Genomic DNA, 17830 nt, shown 5'->3' with positions numbered 1-17830 from the left:
ATTGTTGCAATTTATGAATTTTGGAATGACTCATCTTGTATCTACATACCATGATTTGCTTTATCCATTCCCCTCTATTTGTACAGCAACTTAGACAATAAATGTATTTGCTCTTGCAGTATGATCTAATAAACAGATGACTGAGTATTTTTTCAGTGTGATGATTGAATTTATTTGGATGCATGCCCATGTGAGTTATACTCTAAATCACTTTGGAGGTTTCAGTTTTCCCCATGCATTTCCACTTGTACCAACTACCAGTCCCCTTAACAGTTGATGAAGAACATTTTACTTATGCTTTTATGTTCTACATAGGGTGAGTATATTATCATACACATGTTTCTTGATAACCAAATATTTGTTCAAATTTTGTTTTGAAAAAAATAGGTTCTATTATGTTGTTGTCTGCGGTGAGCTCCTCGACCAGCGAGGAAGAACGACCACCACTCGAGGATTCTTCTCAAATCATACTTTATCGGAGAGCCTTTTGATTGAAGGGGGAGCAGGAAGCGAAAAGGGCCGAGGCATCAAAAGCAGCAGCTTATATAGGGAACAGGAACACGGGTCGCTCCACCATTGGCTGCCGCCCTACTGCCACAACGAGGTGCCGCGGGATTGGCCAGGGATCATCATGTAATTCACGCATGCGCATAACTTAGGACACGTAGTCGAGCACCGCATTGCCTTATGTGGAGTCGTTTACCTCTAAGGAGTCAGGAAACGGGCGCCATCTAATGGCGTTTGTCCCGGCTCCCTACAGTTGTCAAGTTCAATATGTGAATCATTTTCACTTTTACCAATATGCACTGTGATTTTCTGATGGCATTCTTTCTGCTTATGAACAATATTTAATCTCTGATGAAAAGGGTACATTGATCAAGTCACAGTGTGTTCAGCTTTCCTAAATTGCAAGTCCTTTGTATAATGAATTAAAGACAATAAAATATGTCAACATATTTTTCTGCTTGTGTTACATGAAACATTTTGTGGATATTTGCTATGTCAGTTTTTCTAGACTACACCTCATCTGTTTATCAAACAAGGATTTGCATACTACAAGTAATGAAAGAGCCCAAATAGAGTAATAGGAAAATCTCTGAAATAAAAATCAAAAAAGCCTATTCAATTTTCGCAAGACATTCTCTTAAAACAGCAAGGCATTACTTCACATGTGAAGAGTAATTAATAACTGAAAATGCTTTGCTTGAACTCTTACACCATTCAAAAACTGACATGTATTGCTGATGGAAATGAAAAAGTACAGACAGTTCAGAACACAAGTTGCAGTTTAATACAAATTTCCACACGAGCAGAAATTGCACTCATTATTTACCTGAAGTATTTTAAACTTATGTTGACAAAAGGAAGATCAAACAGAGATGACATATATTAAGAGAAGCCTTGTACTTAAGCCAAATCCTAGACGTTTTCATAGAGTTGTTGACAGATTATGGATAATCAAACAAGAACATATCTGTTCAGAAATTGTATTCAGCAATAAAAGAAGTGGTAAATGAAGCAATGAGATTTCATAGAGGAAGAGTTCAGTATTTATTCCTAAGTGAGAGAAGCCAAGTGGACAGGCTATATACTGGGTAGGCCAAGGTTTGGTAAGGCATCTGGCTACCTGAGCACCTCGAGTCCTGCTGCAGGGAGCCAAGGCTTCTCTTCCAAGGTCACAGGACACTGGGGAGGAGCTTTGGGGACCAGGAGAGCAGCAATGGCATCAGATTCAGGGTCCAGGTCTGCATTTGTTTTGGCAGCTCTGGTCTTGTCACTTATCCTGCCAAAGAACAGTCAGTACATCAAGTGGATTGTCTGTGCGGGGCTGGCCTTGGTCAGTGAGTTCTCCTTGGACCTGGGGAGCCCAGCCTGGACAGCAGGGGTCATCTCCCAGGAGGTGAACTCCTTCTCCTCAGTGTGACCACACTTAGCCTCCTAGTTCCTCCAGTGCCCTGGAGAGCTGCAACCCCGAGATGGGAGCCAAGACCAGAGAGGCAGTCAAGCTTGTGACAGGACTGGGTGACAGCTGCCTCCAGAGGAGTGAGTCCTGACCCAGCCTCATCTCGCCAGGCAACTTCTCATCTGAGACAGTTATACTGACACCGAGGCTGTGTCTCTGTGTTTGCCTGCTTTTATAGCATACTCTTGTCATATTTTAGAATATTGCAGAGGGGGAAGTTTGGGCTAGAGGTAGAGTGCTTGCCTAGCATGCATGAAGATCCAGGTTCGGTTCCTGGATAGAAACCAGCCCAAAGTGGTGCTGAGGCTCAAATAGTAGAACTCTGGACCTGAGAAAAATCCAAGGACAGTGCTCAGGCCCTGAGCTAGAGTCCAGGCCCGGACAAAAAGATAGAATATTGGAGAGTGGAGAGTAATTTATTTCACGTCAATTGATTATATGCAGTAGAATTATAACACTGCATTTTATTACTTGTCTTGACTCTTTTGCCTGGATGTGCCTTTTTTCCCTGATATTATTAACTTTCCATTGTCAATTTATCAGTGTAGAATTTTTGATAAGGAAGAAAAATTAGAGGCCTCTTTAATTGATTGTACAACTTTAGAATTATAATCTGTTCATCTAATGTTAATAGCCAATCTGCTGTAGAAGATTGTAATTCTGGCAATGAAGTCAAAGCTTACTTCAAATGCTCAAAGTCTATGTTTTCTAGGTGAGAAATCTAATGATGTTCCGTGTTTCTTATAGCTATTTTAAATAAAGCATCGTTGTGTAAAATAAAAGGCTACATATTGCTATTAAAACTCTGAGTTTCTTGACAAATGAGGGACTCTTTGAAAAATTAAGAATAATGGTAGTTGAATTGAAGGAGAAAAGCACAAAGACATTTCAAATTAGAACATAGCATATTGATAAGGAAGTCAATGTACTGTCTAGGAAACCATAATGGTGAACAGACAGCTTGTGATATTTGTAAACATAAATTGGATCTATAACAAATAAGAGAAAACGATAAATTCTATGCTTTTCTTTTTTGTTTGTCATGGGGCTTGAACTCTGGGCCTGGGTGTTGTCCCCGAACTCTTCAGATCAAAGCTACCGCCCTACCCTATGGACACGCCCCACTTCCCATTATCTAGAGGTTTTCTTGGGTTTTAGAGGTCCAAGTCCTTTTGTGCCTGGACTCGCTTTGAACCTTGATCCTCACATCTCACCCTCCTGAGTAGCTAGGATTACAGGCGTGAGTCACTGTGTCCACCTTATAAATTATATTCTTAACATAATTATCATAACTATGAAGTAGCAGGGGTTTACTGTATAGGGTACCATAAGGATATCTGCTGATATGAAAGTGGTGAACACTGAATAAGTTCAAATATCCAACTCTACTCTCCTTTAACACCTCTCTAATTTCCACATTCTCTTTTTTTCTTCCCTTTTTGTGAGTCATAGGGCATGAACATGACCTGGTTGCAGCCCCTGAGCTCATTAGTTCAAGTTTATTGCCCACTCCTGGGTCTAGGCATTGTCTGTGAGCACTTCAGCTCAAGGCTACCATGCTATCCTTGAGCACAGCCCCACTTCCAATTTTCTCCAGGTTAACTGGACATAAGAGTTTCCTGGTCCTTTGTACCTGGGCTGGATTTCAACCTTGATCCTTGGATCTCAGCCTCCTGAGTAGCTCATGACAGTCATGAGCCCCTGCACCTGGCTCTTGTTGGGATGACTCATATGAGGGGTTCGTTATATGGTGGGCACACTATACAAGGTGCCTTGTATGAGTTTTGCACATTAGATACACATAGACTTTACTTGTGTATACCTTAGATACACATCACACTCAAATTACAATTTACAAAACATATTCAGGAAAGACCATACACATCTCATCCACGACCTACTTGTGAAAAATGGGAATTGACACTTGGAATCATGATGATGATGGTGGTACTTCCTTTCATTTTATGCTAAATGATACAGCAGGCACTGAGAACACAGATGAAAAGGGTTTTGCAGTCTTTCTTCTGTAATTGAACCTGTGGTTTGTGTTTACAGTCTTATGATGGTGAAATCCACAGATCCCTTTGGCAGTACTCCCTAAGAAATCTTTCATACCAGTTGTGTGTTGCTTTCTCCGTTGAGTGTAAATCCTACATAGTTGAAACTGAATTTTACTTCTAATCTCCCAGTGTGGGGGTTATATCTATACTCAAGGGACTCATGAGGTGAAATCTGTATATAAAGAAACAATGGGGGGTGATGCTCCTAGAAGGAATATTATTTATAGTTCACTGAAGTAAAGCAGGTGACATGTACAGGACACAAAGCTGATCTGATCTTAAGGGTATTCAGATGGGTGATCATTCAGCCCCACTCTGGAATAGACATGAGCTTGGCATCAAGGAAAGCATCAGAGAAGGCTCACAGCACCAGAAGGTGAAGAAAGTCCCAACATGGGATTTCCCATCTGAACAGGACTGTTGCAAGGGCATGTACATTGATCATGATATCCACGTGGATACTCTGTGTCTACTTTATGTCACAGCCGCCCTCCTTCTCTCACATCTCACCTTCTCTCCAACCCCAGTGCCTTTTAAATTCTCAATTATGTTGAAAGGGTAGAGAATACCAAACAGAATTAATGTTTATCCCAATTCGAGTAGTTTCTCTTCTTACCCTGAAGTGAGTTATAGAGAAAACTAGCAAAAACTGAACAATTCACTTGTAAAACACCCTCACAGGTTAGGAAATGGCATAGTGCCAGAGTGCTTGCCTAGCATGCATGAAGCCCTATGTTCGATTGCTTAGTACCACATAAAGAGAAAAAGAAGAAGTGTGGCTGGGGATCAAGTGGTAGAGTGCCATGAACAAAGGAAGCTCAGGGACAGTGCTCAGGCCCTGATGTCAAGCCTGAAGATTGGCTCAATAAATAAATAAAACACAAAATGCAAATTAGAAAAAAAACACCCAGAACATCATCAGTTTTTTGTGTCATTATCCATGGAGTGTATCTTTATGCCATAATAAAGAGCTAACATGAGGACCTGCAGCATGGCCTACTGGTAGAGTGCTCTCCCAGCATGTACAATGACCAGCATTTGATTTCTCAGTACAAAAAAATATAGAAAAGAGCTGGGAGAGATGCTATTGCTGATGTGGTAGAGCTCTAGCCTTGAGAAAAGCCCTACGGCAGTGCTCAGGCCCTGAGTTCAATCCCAGGACTGGCAAAGAAAAAAAAAAGCACACTCAAAACTTCATCAGACCAGGAGTGGTGGATCTCCACTATAATCCTATCTACTCAGAATGCTGAGAGTAAGGATTTTGGTTCAAATAACCCCAGTGAATGTAAGACTCTTACCTCCAATTAACCATTAGAAAAGTAGATGTGCTGCTGTGACTCAAGGGGTAGGGTGGTGATCTTGAGCTAAAGAGCTCAGGGACAGAGCCCAGACCAAGAGTCCAAGCCCCACAACCAACAAAATAAAAAAAAGAAAAACTTAATCTGTTTCTTATATTCCTCTCATGGTGCATTGCATCTTTAGTGTCATTATGCAGGAAAGTCCCTTTTTGTATCATGATTCCTCTTTACCCTTGTGGGTGGTAAGGAAATGGGCAAAAATACAACAGGAAGTTCCCAAAAAACAGCATTTCAAAAAGTATTTTCTCTGCTTTGAAAAGTCTTTGTGAGCCATGCCTTCCAACCTGTTCTCACGGACTGCATAAGCAAACTATTCAGAGTGGTAGGAGCTATAGTTTCTCTATATATTCTTTGTTTTGGGGCAATGAAAAGGAATATTACACAGCTTTAAAAGGGGTACAGACACCTGCATGGCTCACACCAACAATTGTCTCTCACTGACATTAGTCATGGGTGTGAGAGGTTCTCCACATCACTGATGGTGGAGGGGTGAAGCTCCATGACTTTGGTAAGGCTTTTTTTTTTTAGTAACATTTTCTGGCCATTTTTCCTTGCCCCTCACATGATGACAATTTTGGTGCAGAACTTTCACATGATCTCACGAGAGTTTATTCACAAAGTTTCTTGTCACAACTTTAGGGCCAGATGGAGCAAAGTTGAGTTCATCTCTGGAGTTTGACACCCCTTGGTCTTGGATGACATCTGAGCCTCTGAGAGTGGAGAAGTAACCCATCAAAATATTTTGCATCTCATGTTTAGACTTGGAGAGAGAACCTCAGATGCAGAGCCCCAGGGATGAGAGAAGCCAGCATTTGTCCAGGGAAATGAGCAGGCTGTGCTGAGAGAAACAGGGGCAGAGTGGAAATCCCACACAATAAAATCACACTCATGTACTCACATACTCCTCATGTGTTTACTTCTTGGCTGGATACCCCAAGGTTCACAATTGTTCTCAAATAGTGCCTGGGGATAATTCTATGATGTTTCCTTTGGTTTTTATTTCAGTTGTCCTACAGTTTCCCTTTCTTGTCAGTTCCCTCAGTGAGGAGGAATGTTTGCTCAACAAGAAATACACTGCGCATGTCAGTGGAGATGTGCTGATTGCTGGGTTTTTCCCTCTCTTCTACATAGAATTACAACGCAGTCTTGGTACTCCAGAGAGTAAACTTTTACCGATTAGGTAAGTGCCTTCTGCAATTATATTTTATTCTGTTTGATTTTGTGTCTGAGCAGAACTTGTGTTAATGAATGCCCGAGGTATTCTTCAGAAATCACACCATAGTAGATTGTGTGCCTCAGATGAGTACTTTTCTATTTTCAAAGCAGAGGATACTAATGTAGTTTTCTGGTCCCTTACAAGTAGCACTCAAAATTATTATGAGAAATTATTTGATGCTATCTTTTAAGAATATATATATATATATATTTGCAGACATTAAAAAGTTTTGTTTTAACTTGCCTTAGGTATTCATGTATGACTCATTTAAAAACTGGTTTTTGTAAAGCTTGCTACAATATTTGATGATTATTAAGTCTTAGTTTTGTATCTACAAATTCTGCTGTCAAATATCCACCCACAGAAATAAAGACAGCATGCTACATTGCCTGCTTATGTAGTTACCACAAACCAAATGATTACATAAAAATTATCACATTACAAGATTGAAATATTTCTTAATTTTTTTAATTTTCTGAAGTTTCTTCAGTATAATTCTGGAAAAGATCTACTTTCCAATGCTGAGGATTTCTTGAGTTTTTTTTGTAACAACTACAATTTTAATGACTACCTTTTCTAAATTAGGTGGTCCTGGAAAATCAGTTATGATAACTATGGGTGATTTAGTTTGTATGCCTTCCTTCCCAAGAAAGTGATAGTTTCCTCATTATGGCCAAAGGATTGAGGAGGCACTTTCTAACCCACTGGCTTACCAGCAACTTAATTCTACTCATACTTGCCTGACAGAAGAAATGATAGGGCATTTTCTAACAATGGATGGACCTTGAGTAGACTTGTATACAGCATGTAGACTGAATTTAATTCTCTATCTCTATCACATGTAAATTTGATTGCAGAAAATGAGGACAATTAGTTTCTTTCCTTTTTGTCAAGCATCTACTTTTTCTTTGTTTCAGTAAATGACAGTTTTATACTACTGCTTGAAATGTTTGCTCTTGTTATTTTGTTGTTGTTTTTGGTTAATTTGCCATATTTGAGAACAGGATCATTATTATATGTTATCTTGTTCTGTTTCATTCCCTCTATTAGAAAATAAGACATTCTTTGTGTAAGGTTATCTTGCAACAGAACCAAAGAAAGTCAGCTTTCTCCTCATCATGGGATTTACTTTGCTTCTTGTACAGTTTAGAAAAGCAAGCATCAAAAGAAGAAATGTTTGGTGTTCATAAGGAAAAGTTTCCCATTTCCCAAAACATTATTTATTGTTTCAGCCATGTTTGACAGAGTGAAATGCAAGATCTTTTTTTTCCCTTCTAAATATGTCATCGAGCCGAGAGTTTGGCCTGTTGGTAGAGTGTTTGCCTCGCATGCATGAAGACCCAAGATCAATTCCTTGGTACCACACACAGAAAAACTAAAAGTGGTGCTGTGGCCCAAGTGGATTAGTCCTAGCCTTGAGAAAGCCCAAGGATAGTATTCATGACCTGAGTTCAAGCCACAGGACTGGCAAAAAAAAAAACCAAACAAACAACTATAGAATTTTATTCATGAGAAACACTAACTTAATCTAAGTCAATAAAAATTATCTACATAAAACTCACATACAAATTTAACATTATTTGGGGTATGATTTCAAGATAGTAATGCTTTTGCTAAAAAAAACCACTTATTCCCTTAAATCAATACATATTTTAAAAGATTTCTTGTATCTTCCATGCAGCTATAACTTCAACAACTACCAGCTTGTTTTAGCCTTGGCTTTTACAGTCGAAGAGATCAACAAAAATCCTCATCTTTTACCCAACATGACCTTGGGATTTTCTACCTATTCAACAGGAGAAAGAGATAAATTTCATTTTAGGAATCTTATGTTTAGCCTCTCTGGGAAGGATCATATTTTTAACTATAATTGTAAGAGAGGCAGTCAGACTATCGTAGCACTGAGTGGGCCTTCATGCACAATTTCTTCTGAATGTGCAACCTTGTTTGATCTCTACAGATTTCCACAGGTGAGAACAGGAGTGATGCCGATGTATGAATTCATGATTTTTCATGCTATTCTCAAGATTTTGATGACTTTAAAATGAACTGAAATTAGAAAGACTCCATGTGAATTATCACAAATTAGAATAGCAACCTTTGGTAAGATGTCCATATGAACTTAGTTTAGTAAATAGGAGAGGCCACAGAAGACCTCAGGAGTACTTGTGTCTGTCCTGATTCATTCATATTCTTCATCGGCTTGAGGGATTACAAAATGTCATTAAAAGTGATGTGAACAGGGAGAGGAGTGGGGCCTAGTGATAGGGTGCTTGCATAGCATGCTTGAAGCCTTGTGTTTTATCCCAAAGTACCACATACACCGAAAAAGTCAGAAGTGGCACTGTGGCTCAATTGGTTGAGTGCTACTCTTGTGCAAAAGAAGCAGAGGGCAAGCGGGGACATATGGTCTAGAGGCAATGCGCTTGATTAGCATGCACAAAGACCAGATGTGATTCCTCAGTGCCACATATATAGAAATATGCCAGAACTGGTGCTGGCACTCAACTAGTAGAGCTCTAGCCTTGAGAAAAAATACCCAAGGACAGTGTTTAAGCCTTGAGCCTAAAGCCCAAGACTGGCAAAAGAAAAAAAAAATCACAGGGACAGTGGCCAGGCCCTTCATTCAAGTACTAGAACTGGAAAAAAAAAGTAGGGTAAACCAGCCTTTACAAAAGGATATCCTAGGTGTGTGTTAATGCAAATCATGACAGATATTTTGGTTTATGTCAATCCAATTCATCCCTTTCTGCTGGTCTTTTCTTTCAGGTGAACTTTGGGCGTTTTGATCCTGTCCTGAGTGACCATCGCAGGTTTCCTGCTGTCTATCAGGTGGCCCCCAAGGACACAGCTATAGCTTTGGCCATGGTGGCCTTGATGGTTCATTTCAGCTGGAACTGGGTGGGTCTAGTGATCTCAGAAGGGGAGAGTGGTTTGAGGATGCTGCCCCAGTTGAGAGAAGAGATGAGCAAGCACAGAATCTGTACAGCTTTTGAACACCTGGTAGCACTTAAAGAATTTGAACATTTGTCACTTCATCAGAAAATTAGAAATTCATTCGTAAAGGTTATTGTCATTTTTGGTAACAATGAATTCTTGATAATTACAATAAATCATATGGGCACATATTTAACTCTAGGAAAAGTCTGGGTCATAAACACCCCCAGTACCTTAATATTTCGCAAGAGATATTTTTTGTTCCATCCATTCCATGCACCTCTCATTTTCTCACACCACCATGGAGAGATTTCTGGTTTCAACAATTTTATCAATACAGTGAACCCAGCCAAATACCCAGAAGACTATTACCTTGCTGTGCTGTGGATTAAATACTTTAATTGCACATTCTCTGAGTCGAGCTGTGTAACATGGAAGAACTGTCCAGCCAATGCCTCCTTGGAATGGTTGCCTCGGTTCCTTTTTGAAATGGACATGTTGGAGGAGAGTTACAACATATATAACGCTGTGTATGCTGTGGCTCATGCTCTTCATGAGATGCTTATTGACCAAGCAGAAGCACAGGCTGTGGGAAATGGAAGCAAACTTGTGTTTTCTCCTTCACAGGTAAAGCATCTCCACTGGCAAGCATCCCATGAGCTAACTGACACTGTAAAAGGCATTCAATCGAATGAAATTAGAGAGGGAAGTTTTCTAAAAACAAATAGAAGAACTGATCTAAATTTAACTGTCTTGGATGATTTTTGTTGTTGTTTTTCATATGTGTGTCTGTGCCATCCCTTGTTCTGGAACTCGGGACCTGCCCTTTTTTGCTTAGGTCCAGTAACCTACCACTTGAGCAGCAATTCCACTTCTGGATTGTTATGGTAGGTAACCACAGAGTATTGTCCAATGAATTTCTTGCATGAGCTGGCCTCACAGTGTCATCTTCAGATCTCCAACTTATTTTGGATTAGTGTTGAGAGCCAACATCAGCCCACTGGTCAAAACTAGCTCCAGAATTTTACTAGATATAAATCCAGTGGTAAGAATGCATTTTTACTTCTTCTCCAATAATTCTTATCATCACTGATGCTTGCAACATTGTCAATTCTAAAGCTTTTAATTTTGTTCTTTCTCATGTTTGTTTGAATTTGCTATAAGCATGACAAACTCAAACATCATTCTTGAAATGCTTTGTGCCCAATAATTCATACTTACCATAAATGGAATCAATAAAATCCAATTCTCTGTGTGATTTTTTTTCATTTATTTTTTTCATTTTAATTTTTTTAGTTTTGTTGTCAGGATAATGTGTAGAAGGTTACAGTTATATCCATCAGATAGTTATTGCATTTTTTCTCACCCATTGACACCCCTTCTTATGTTCAGTCTGCAATTAAAAGCACTTTCCATTCTGGAGAATCTCATAAAAGAAAAGTTTCTTCCTCTTTAACAAGGTAGTGGAATCTATAAGATTTGTGATTATTTGGGTGAATATACTAGATCTTTATTTGAAACATTAACTTGAAATGTGAGTTGTGTCTCGGTGATTATAATCATTGTTTTATATTAGCTCTCTGAAGTTTTCTGCTGAATTACTCTATTACAGATGAATAGCGAGGCAGAGATGAAAGTGAAGGAGATACTTCTTCTTTCTCCCAGTTTTCTGAGCAAACCCTGCACTAACTTCAGCATGAGTTGTTCATCTCTTTCAGCTCCACCCCTTTCTGAAGAACACCCATTTCAACAATCCTGCTGGAGACCAAGTGATTTTGGATGAGCCAAAGAAACTGGTGGCAGAGTATGACATTGTGAACTTTTGGAATTTTCCAGAAGGTCTTAGACAAGTGGTGAAAGTGGGAGCGTTTTCTCCATATGAATCCAATAGACATCAATTATCACTATCCAAAGACATGATAGAATGGCCCATAGAATTTACAGAGGTTGGTGGAATCAAACAATAATGCTGTGAAGTATGAATCAAATGACTTGCTGGAATGCATTCCTCCTGTCTTCATTGCTAGTATAGTTATGTGTGTTACCCACTTCCAATTTAGAACACTTATTAGTAAGTGAATTGACTAATCAGTGGATAAAGAGCATGTTTACCTGCCAAAAAGCTTTCAAATTTTATTAATTATTATTTCAAATAAAAATATTATACAGCCTACATCACTGTTACCAATGCCTTTGAAAATCAATGTAAAATGTTTAGTTTAATTCCTAATTTTTTCACAATGTGTGCTTGGTTAACCAGCTGCTTTTCTGTCTGTCAGGTAATTTCCTGTGGTAAGAGGAATGGCTACTTAATAGTTCCTCCTTTTCCCATTAAGACATTAAGTGGGGGCTGGGCAGAGAGAGTGGCTCACCTGTGTAATCAGGAGGCTGAGATCTGAGGATCAGGGGTCAAAGCCAGGCCAGACACCAAAGAAATCAAGAGACTCTTGTCTCCAATTAACTACCAGAAAACAGAAAGTGTCACTGTGGCTCACAGTGGTAGAGCACTATCCTACAGCCGAAACGCTCAGAGGCAGCGCCCAGGCCCAGAGTTCCAGCACCATGACTGATAAAACAATTAAAAATTAAAAAAACAATAAAAACATACAGTGGGGAGGATGGGTTTTAAAAACATGACTATGCATATTAGGTAAAATATTATCCACTTATCTTGTCTGTATATATACATACATGTATGCAGAACATTTTATTCTGAGTGATATGATCAGAAATGACAGAAAACATTAAAAAAACCCTCTATTTTACTGGAATTTAAGTATATAAATTTTAATGTATTTGTCATAAATACTAATCTACATTTTAGACTCCTCAGTCCATCTGCAGTGAGAGTTGTGGTCCTGGATTCAGAAAATCCCCTCAGGAGGGAAGACCTGCCTGTTGCTTTGATTGCATCCCTTGCTCTGAGAATGAGATTTCTAACAGGACAGGTGAGTGTGGAAGTCTTGGAGACATTCTCCACCTGTCCTGAGTGTGTCTTAATAAATATATAGTAGGAACAATCTACAATTATATATATATATATATATAGAGAGAGAGAGAGAGAGAGAGAGAGAGAGAGAGAAAAGAGCCTTCCTTTCATTAAGTAGGAGTTTATATGTGATAAAGGAAAATAATGCTCTTGGGAGAGGGTGGGAAGAGGGAGATGGGGACAAAAACAGGAGAAGGGGTATCAATGGGTGAGAAGTAATGCTCCTACTACCTGGGGAATGTAGCTGTAACCCCTCTAGACATTACCCCAACAGTAAAATGTTTTTTTTAAAAGAATAATAATTCTACCAGAAAAGACACAACACAGGAAGTGGGATCAAAGCTTTGGGGAGCTTTTATGGCTCATGATCCAAGTACACCATATCCATTCCAACAAGTACCTGTTAAAACTTGATCTGTAATACTGTTCAGTATATTTTCTAGGACAATTTTTCTGTCATATTTACTGCTTTGACAAATGTGCCTTGTACACTTGCCAATTCCTTCAACCCAGGATGACTGTTGTCCAGACCTAATACCCACGAAATCTGTTTGATGATAAATAGAAAGATTTCTGCTGTATAATACAATTTAAATCTTCTATTCATTGGTTCCAAATAAACTTTCAACAGTTTTCTAATACAAAATTTACACTTGATTACTATAGGTTCTTTTTCAGTAACAATTGTTGAACTAATAGAATCATAATTTAATGGGGGTCTTTTAGTTTCCTTTATTGTATATCCAGATTTTCCTTTAAACTTTTCCGTGGTATGCCATTAAATTTTGCATCATAGTCTGATTTTGAGCATAATATGGAATGTAGTCCATTTACCTGACTACATTATACACAATAGCATATGTCCAATATATTTGTAATTCTCTCTGCCTTTCAAAGAAACATGCCTTTTTATCATGGTCATTACTTTAAAGAATATAGCATCAGAATTTCACCTTTTCACAACTTGATGTTAAAGAAGGGGCCAGATATTTTCACCATTCTGTTTGTGTATTTAAAAAATAATGTTGGTTGATATTTTTCATTCATTTTATGTTCATGTGGTACCAAGGAATAAAACCCGGGGTCTCATGCATGCTAGAGAAGTACTCAGTCTACATTCCCCGCACCTAATTTTCACTTGAAGAATATTTTTGCCAGGCCTGGGCTTGTGTTCAAGGCCTGAGCAATATCCTTGGGCTTTCTCAAGGTTAGAGCTCTACCACTTGAGCCATAGCATCACTTCTGGCTTTTTCTATATATGTGGTACTTAGGAATCAAACCAGGGTCTTCCTGCATGCTAGGCAAGCACTCTAACACTTGGCTAAACTCCCGGCCCCACTGAAGTATTTTTCATTTGAATTTCAATGTGAAGAATTTTTCAGATGGATTAAAAATCTCTCCTGAATTGTAAACACTTATTTTATATGTTATTTACAGTCCATCCTTCAGGAAAATTGTGGGAAAGATAATATATTCATAATGAACTGGTAAGCTTAAACACAAAGAAAAATAAACAAAAGAAAGGAAAGAAATTAATTTTGGAAATATACCTGCTCAAAGCAAGCATCACATTCTGTAGATCGACACTGAGTCATGAATGACAAACTAATATTGAAGAGGTCTGCTGTACCTAACTTTCAGACTAGAATCCTTGAGAATGCAGTATTGAAGACAAAGCAAATTAAAGGGTATATTTATTAGAAATGGATAGAGATGCTAATATTGTCAATTGATCTTTGGAGTTATTAGAACGTTCTAGAAGTATTTGATTTTATATTTCAGTTTCTCCACAAAGAACTATATGTTCAGAAATGTTACATTTCTAAATCGAATTCATCAGCTACTAAGTATTCAAGAAAATGATATTTACTACACAGTGATACACGCAATATTAGTAAGAAAAATTAGTGTTGTACTAGACTTTTGTTATTGTAGAAAGTGATAAAATTCAAATAGGATAGAAATAATTGCATACATACAGCTTATATTGGATGAGAAGACACATATTACTGTTTCCAAAATTGGGGTGGTGAGTCACAGTAAGACTCATCATACTCCATAAACTTTACAGAGGAAAATTCAATATATGATTAAGGTAGAGAAACACAGAGAGGAGAGCAAAGATTATTGATTGTTTCTGTTTCTCTGGAATTTACATATTTATTTCCAACACACACTGTTCACGAAGTATGTGGTTTTGGAAGGAAAAGCCAAGACTATTACTTCTGGAGTGTTAATTAGGTGAAGTAGATTTAGCTTTCCACCTTTGATAATTGAATATGCTTGCATGAAAATACTGGAAAACTAGAAAACTCATGGGGATAACCTGTACGTTGAATTGTATGCTGTACAGAATTTGTGCACTTGGCCTTCAAGAAGCAATAATGAACAAGGGTTAAAAGTAGACAAATTGACCTGGTTTGGGGAAGGGATGAGATTCTAGGATCCCAGTAAACGACTGACAGTATTTCCTACTCCTTGTCAGATATGGAGCAGTGTGTGAGATGCCCAGATCATCAGTATGCCAACATGGAGAAAACTCAATGCCTGCTAAAATCAGAGAGCTTCCTGGATTACCAAGACCCCCTGGGGATGGCTCTGGCATGCTCAGCTGTCAGCCTCTCCACACTGACAGCTGCTATTACTGGGATTTTTGTGAAGCACCATCACACTCCCATTGTGAAGGCCAACAACCGAGCTCTCAGCTACATCTTGCTCATCTCCCTCAACTGCTCTTTCCTTTGCTCCCTGCTGGCCATTGGGCATCCCAACACAGCCACGTGCATCCTGCAGCAGACCACATTTGCAGTGGTGTTCACGGTGGCCGTTTCCAGTGTTTTGGCCAAAACGCTGACTGTGGTTTTGGCCTTCTCTGCTGCCACTCTTTCGTGGACTCGCATGCGGCTGTGGCTGGTGTCAGGAAGGCCCAACTTCCTCATTCCCCTGTGTACGCTGATCCAGCTCATTGTCTGTGGAGTCTGGCTGGGAACTTCTCCTCCCTTCCTTGACACAGATGCACACTCTGAGCATGGCCACATCCTCATCCTGTGCAACAAAGGCTCAGCCTCTGCCTTCTACTGTGTCCTGGGATTCCTGGGCTCCCTGGCCCTGGCAAGCTTCACGGTGGCTTTCCTGGCCAGGAACCTGCCTGACACCTTCAATGAGGCCAAGTTCCTGACCTTCAGCATGCTGCTGTTCTGCAGTGTCTGGCTCACCTTCCTGCCTGTCTACCACAGCACCCAGGGGAAGACCATGGTGGCTGTGGAGGTCTTCTCCAGCTTGGCCTCCAGTGCAGGCCTGCTCGGCTGCATCTTTGTCCCCAAGTGCTACATCATCCTCTTCAGGCCACACAGAAATTCTCTGCCTGCTATCCGGGGCCAGACACGTTCTGGGAGAAAGAAGTCATCTCAATAGTCTATGGAAATCTTTCTATAATCCTAGGGCCTCTTATGCACCTCTCTAGAACTCTTCTCTTCAGAACATAGTTTACCTTTGGGAAACGATTTCAAAATATAGTAAATTATTACTCACTTTCCTAGATTTACAAGCCTTTTTACAAGTTGAATGTGTTGGGGTAAGATTAAAAATTGTTTGAATTTGGTTTGTACTTACAATGAATGACTTAGTTTTTTTGCTCTGTATTTTTAAACAGTTTCATTGTGTTACAATACAGCTCATGAATTTTGGTCAGTATAGCCCCTTTCAACATTTCTTATCCACTTCTGCTTGTTGTATTTACACTTTTGTTTCTCCTTAATTTGTTCCAAATATTACTCAGAATTTTCTATCAACAACCCTTAATTGTATAATCATTATGTGTTTGTTTCTTCTGTGATAGATACATTTGTATTCTGAAGAAATAGTTTGTACTTTTTAATTATATTTTTTATATTTCATATCTAGTTTTTTTTATTCTAGTCCCATACTAGCTCAGTGCCACAGTCCTAGAAAAGCCGGAAGTGGTGCTGTGCCTGAAAGTTAGGGTAGTAGCCTGGAGCAAGCTCAAAGACTAATACTCAGGTCCTCAATTCAAGCCCAAGAATAATGGAAATTTAAAAAATTTATTTTCTTTTAAATTTATCATTAATTCAGAAATGTATTAATATTTTAAAACTGTAGCCTGTATTCATGCTTACCAACTTCTAATAATAGTAGAATTCTATGACAATCTATTTTATTTCATAACAATACATATACTTGATGGTATATAAGAATGACATAGGAGATCTTTTCCCTCTTAACTAAATTTTCTTTTTGTTTTCTAATTTGAAAGAAACTAAAGCATGTTGGGGTGTTCTGTGCCATTCTACACAATACTTTCTGCAAAGGAAAGGAGGCTTTAGCATGTAGAGAAAACTAGGAAAAGAATTAAATGTGTCTAATAACTTTAAATGAGTGCTAAATACAGACAATAATAAATGTGAAGAAATGTAATTTGGGTTAATCCATTTTTGTACTTTGACACTCTCCTAAAGCAAGCATTGCATGCTGGAAATCAATGTTGAAGTTAAGATGAGACAAAAATATGTGATAGGACCATTACTGCTGTCCATTAAAGGAGATTCTAACTAGTACAACCCTATCAGAATAGAAAAGTTCTGTAAATTCTCATCCTGTTCTGACAGTTTTCCACACATAATTCATTAATTACACTTTTTTCATTTTGAATATATTATACACATTCATTTTCTGGCCAGATTTATCTCTGGATTGTCTTAAAGTTTATAAACACCACATTTTTCTGTAATATGGTCAATTTATATTAGATTAGAAAATATAATTTTGCATATCAAACTTTTTTGCTCACTTCATATATTACTAACAAAAATTCTCTTTCCTTTTTGAGATATATGGTCTCATAATGGGACCATTTCTTCTCTGTTGGAGTTACATTCTTCTTGTTATAGAAAGTTATGAATGTGTTTAGATTATAGTCCCTTGTCCTCTCAAAATGTCAAATGAGTATCTGAATGTACCAAACATAAGGTTTAGGTCTTATACACATGTCCTTACCAGAATTCCTAGTTAATATAACTCCTGTTATTTCTCTTTGACTTAATGGATCATTATTTAAGTTAATCTTCTCTATTACATTTCCAGCATTTTGACAGTTCCAGTGGTTTTGATTCCTGACATTTGTGAGCTTTGGAATGACTCATATTGGATCTACATCCATGTTTTGCTTTATTCATTCCCCTATGTTGGTAAAGCAACAAAGACAGTACTTTTATTTGTCTTGGGTTATGCTCTAAGAAACAGATGAGTGGGTATCTTTTCAGTATGATGACTGAATTTTCTTTGGATGCA

The 17830-nt window shown here is 38.5% G+C and overlaps 1 protein-coding gene across 1 annotated transcript; it reads left to right on the top strand.

The window, feature by feature from the left end:
* The first annotated feature begins 1976 nt into the window (after positions 1-1976).
* LOC150065135 (vomeronasal type-2 receptor 116-like) lies at positions 1977-15937 on the top strand. Its single transcript, XM_090329300.1, has 7 exons — positions 1977-2043; positions 6387-6561; positions 8279-8567; positions 9367-10161; positions 11253-11480; positions 12359-12482; positions 15009-15937. Exons 1-7 carry the CDS (start codon positions 1977-1979, stop codon positions 15935-15937), a joined length of 2607 nt encoding a protein of 868 aa, XP_090185426.1.
* The last annotated feature ends 1893 nt before the right edge of the window (positions 15938-17830 follow it).

This window comes from Megascapheus bottae, chromosome 3 (assembly GCF_031878675.1).
Source record: "Megascapheus bottae isolate mThoBot1 chromosome 3, mThoBot2.hap1, whole genome shotgun sequence".
NCBI classification, from domain to species: Eukaryota; Metazoa; Chordata; class Mammalia; order Rodentia; family Geomyidae; genus Megascapheus; species Megascapheus bottae.
The sequence above is the reverse complement of the archived record's forward strand: the minus strand, read 5'-3'. Positions and strand labels throughout refer to the sequence as shown.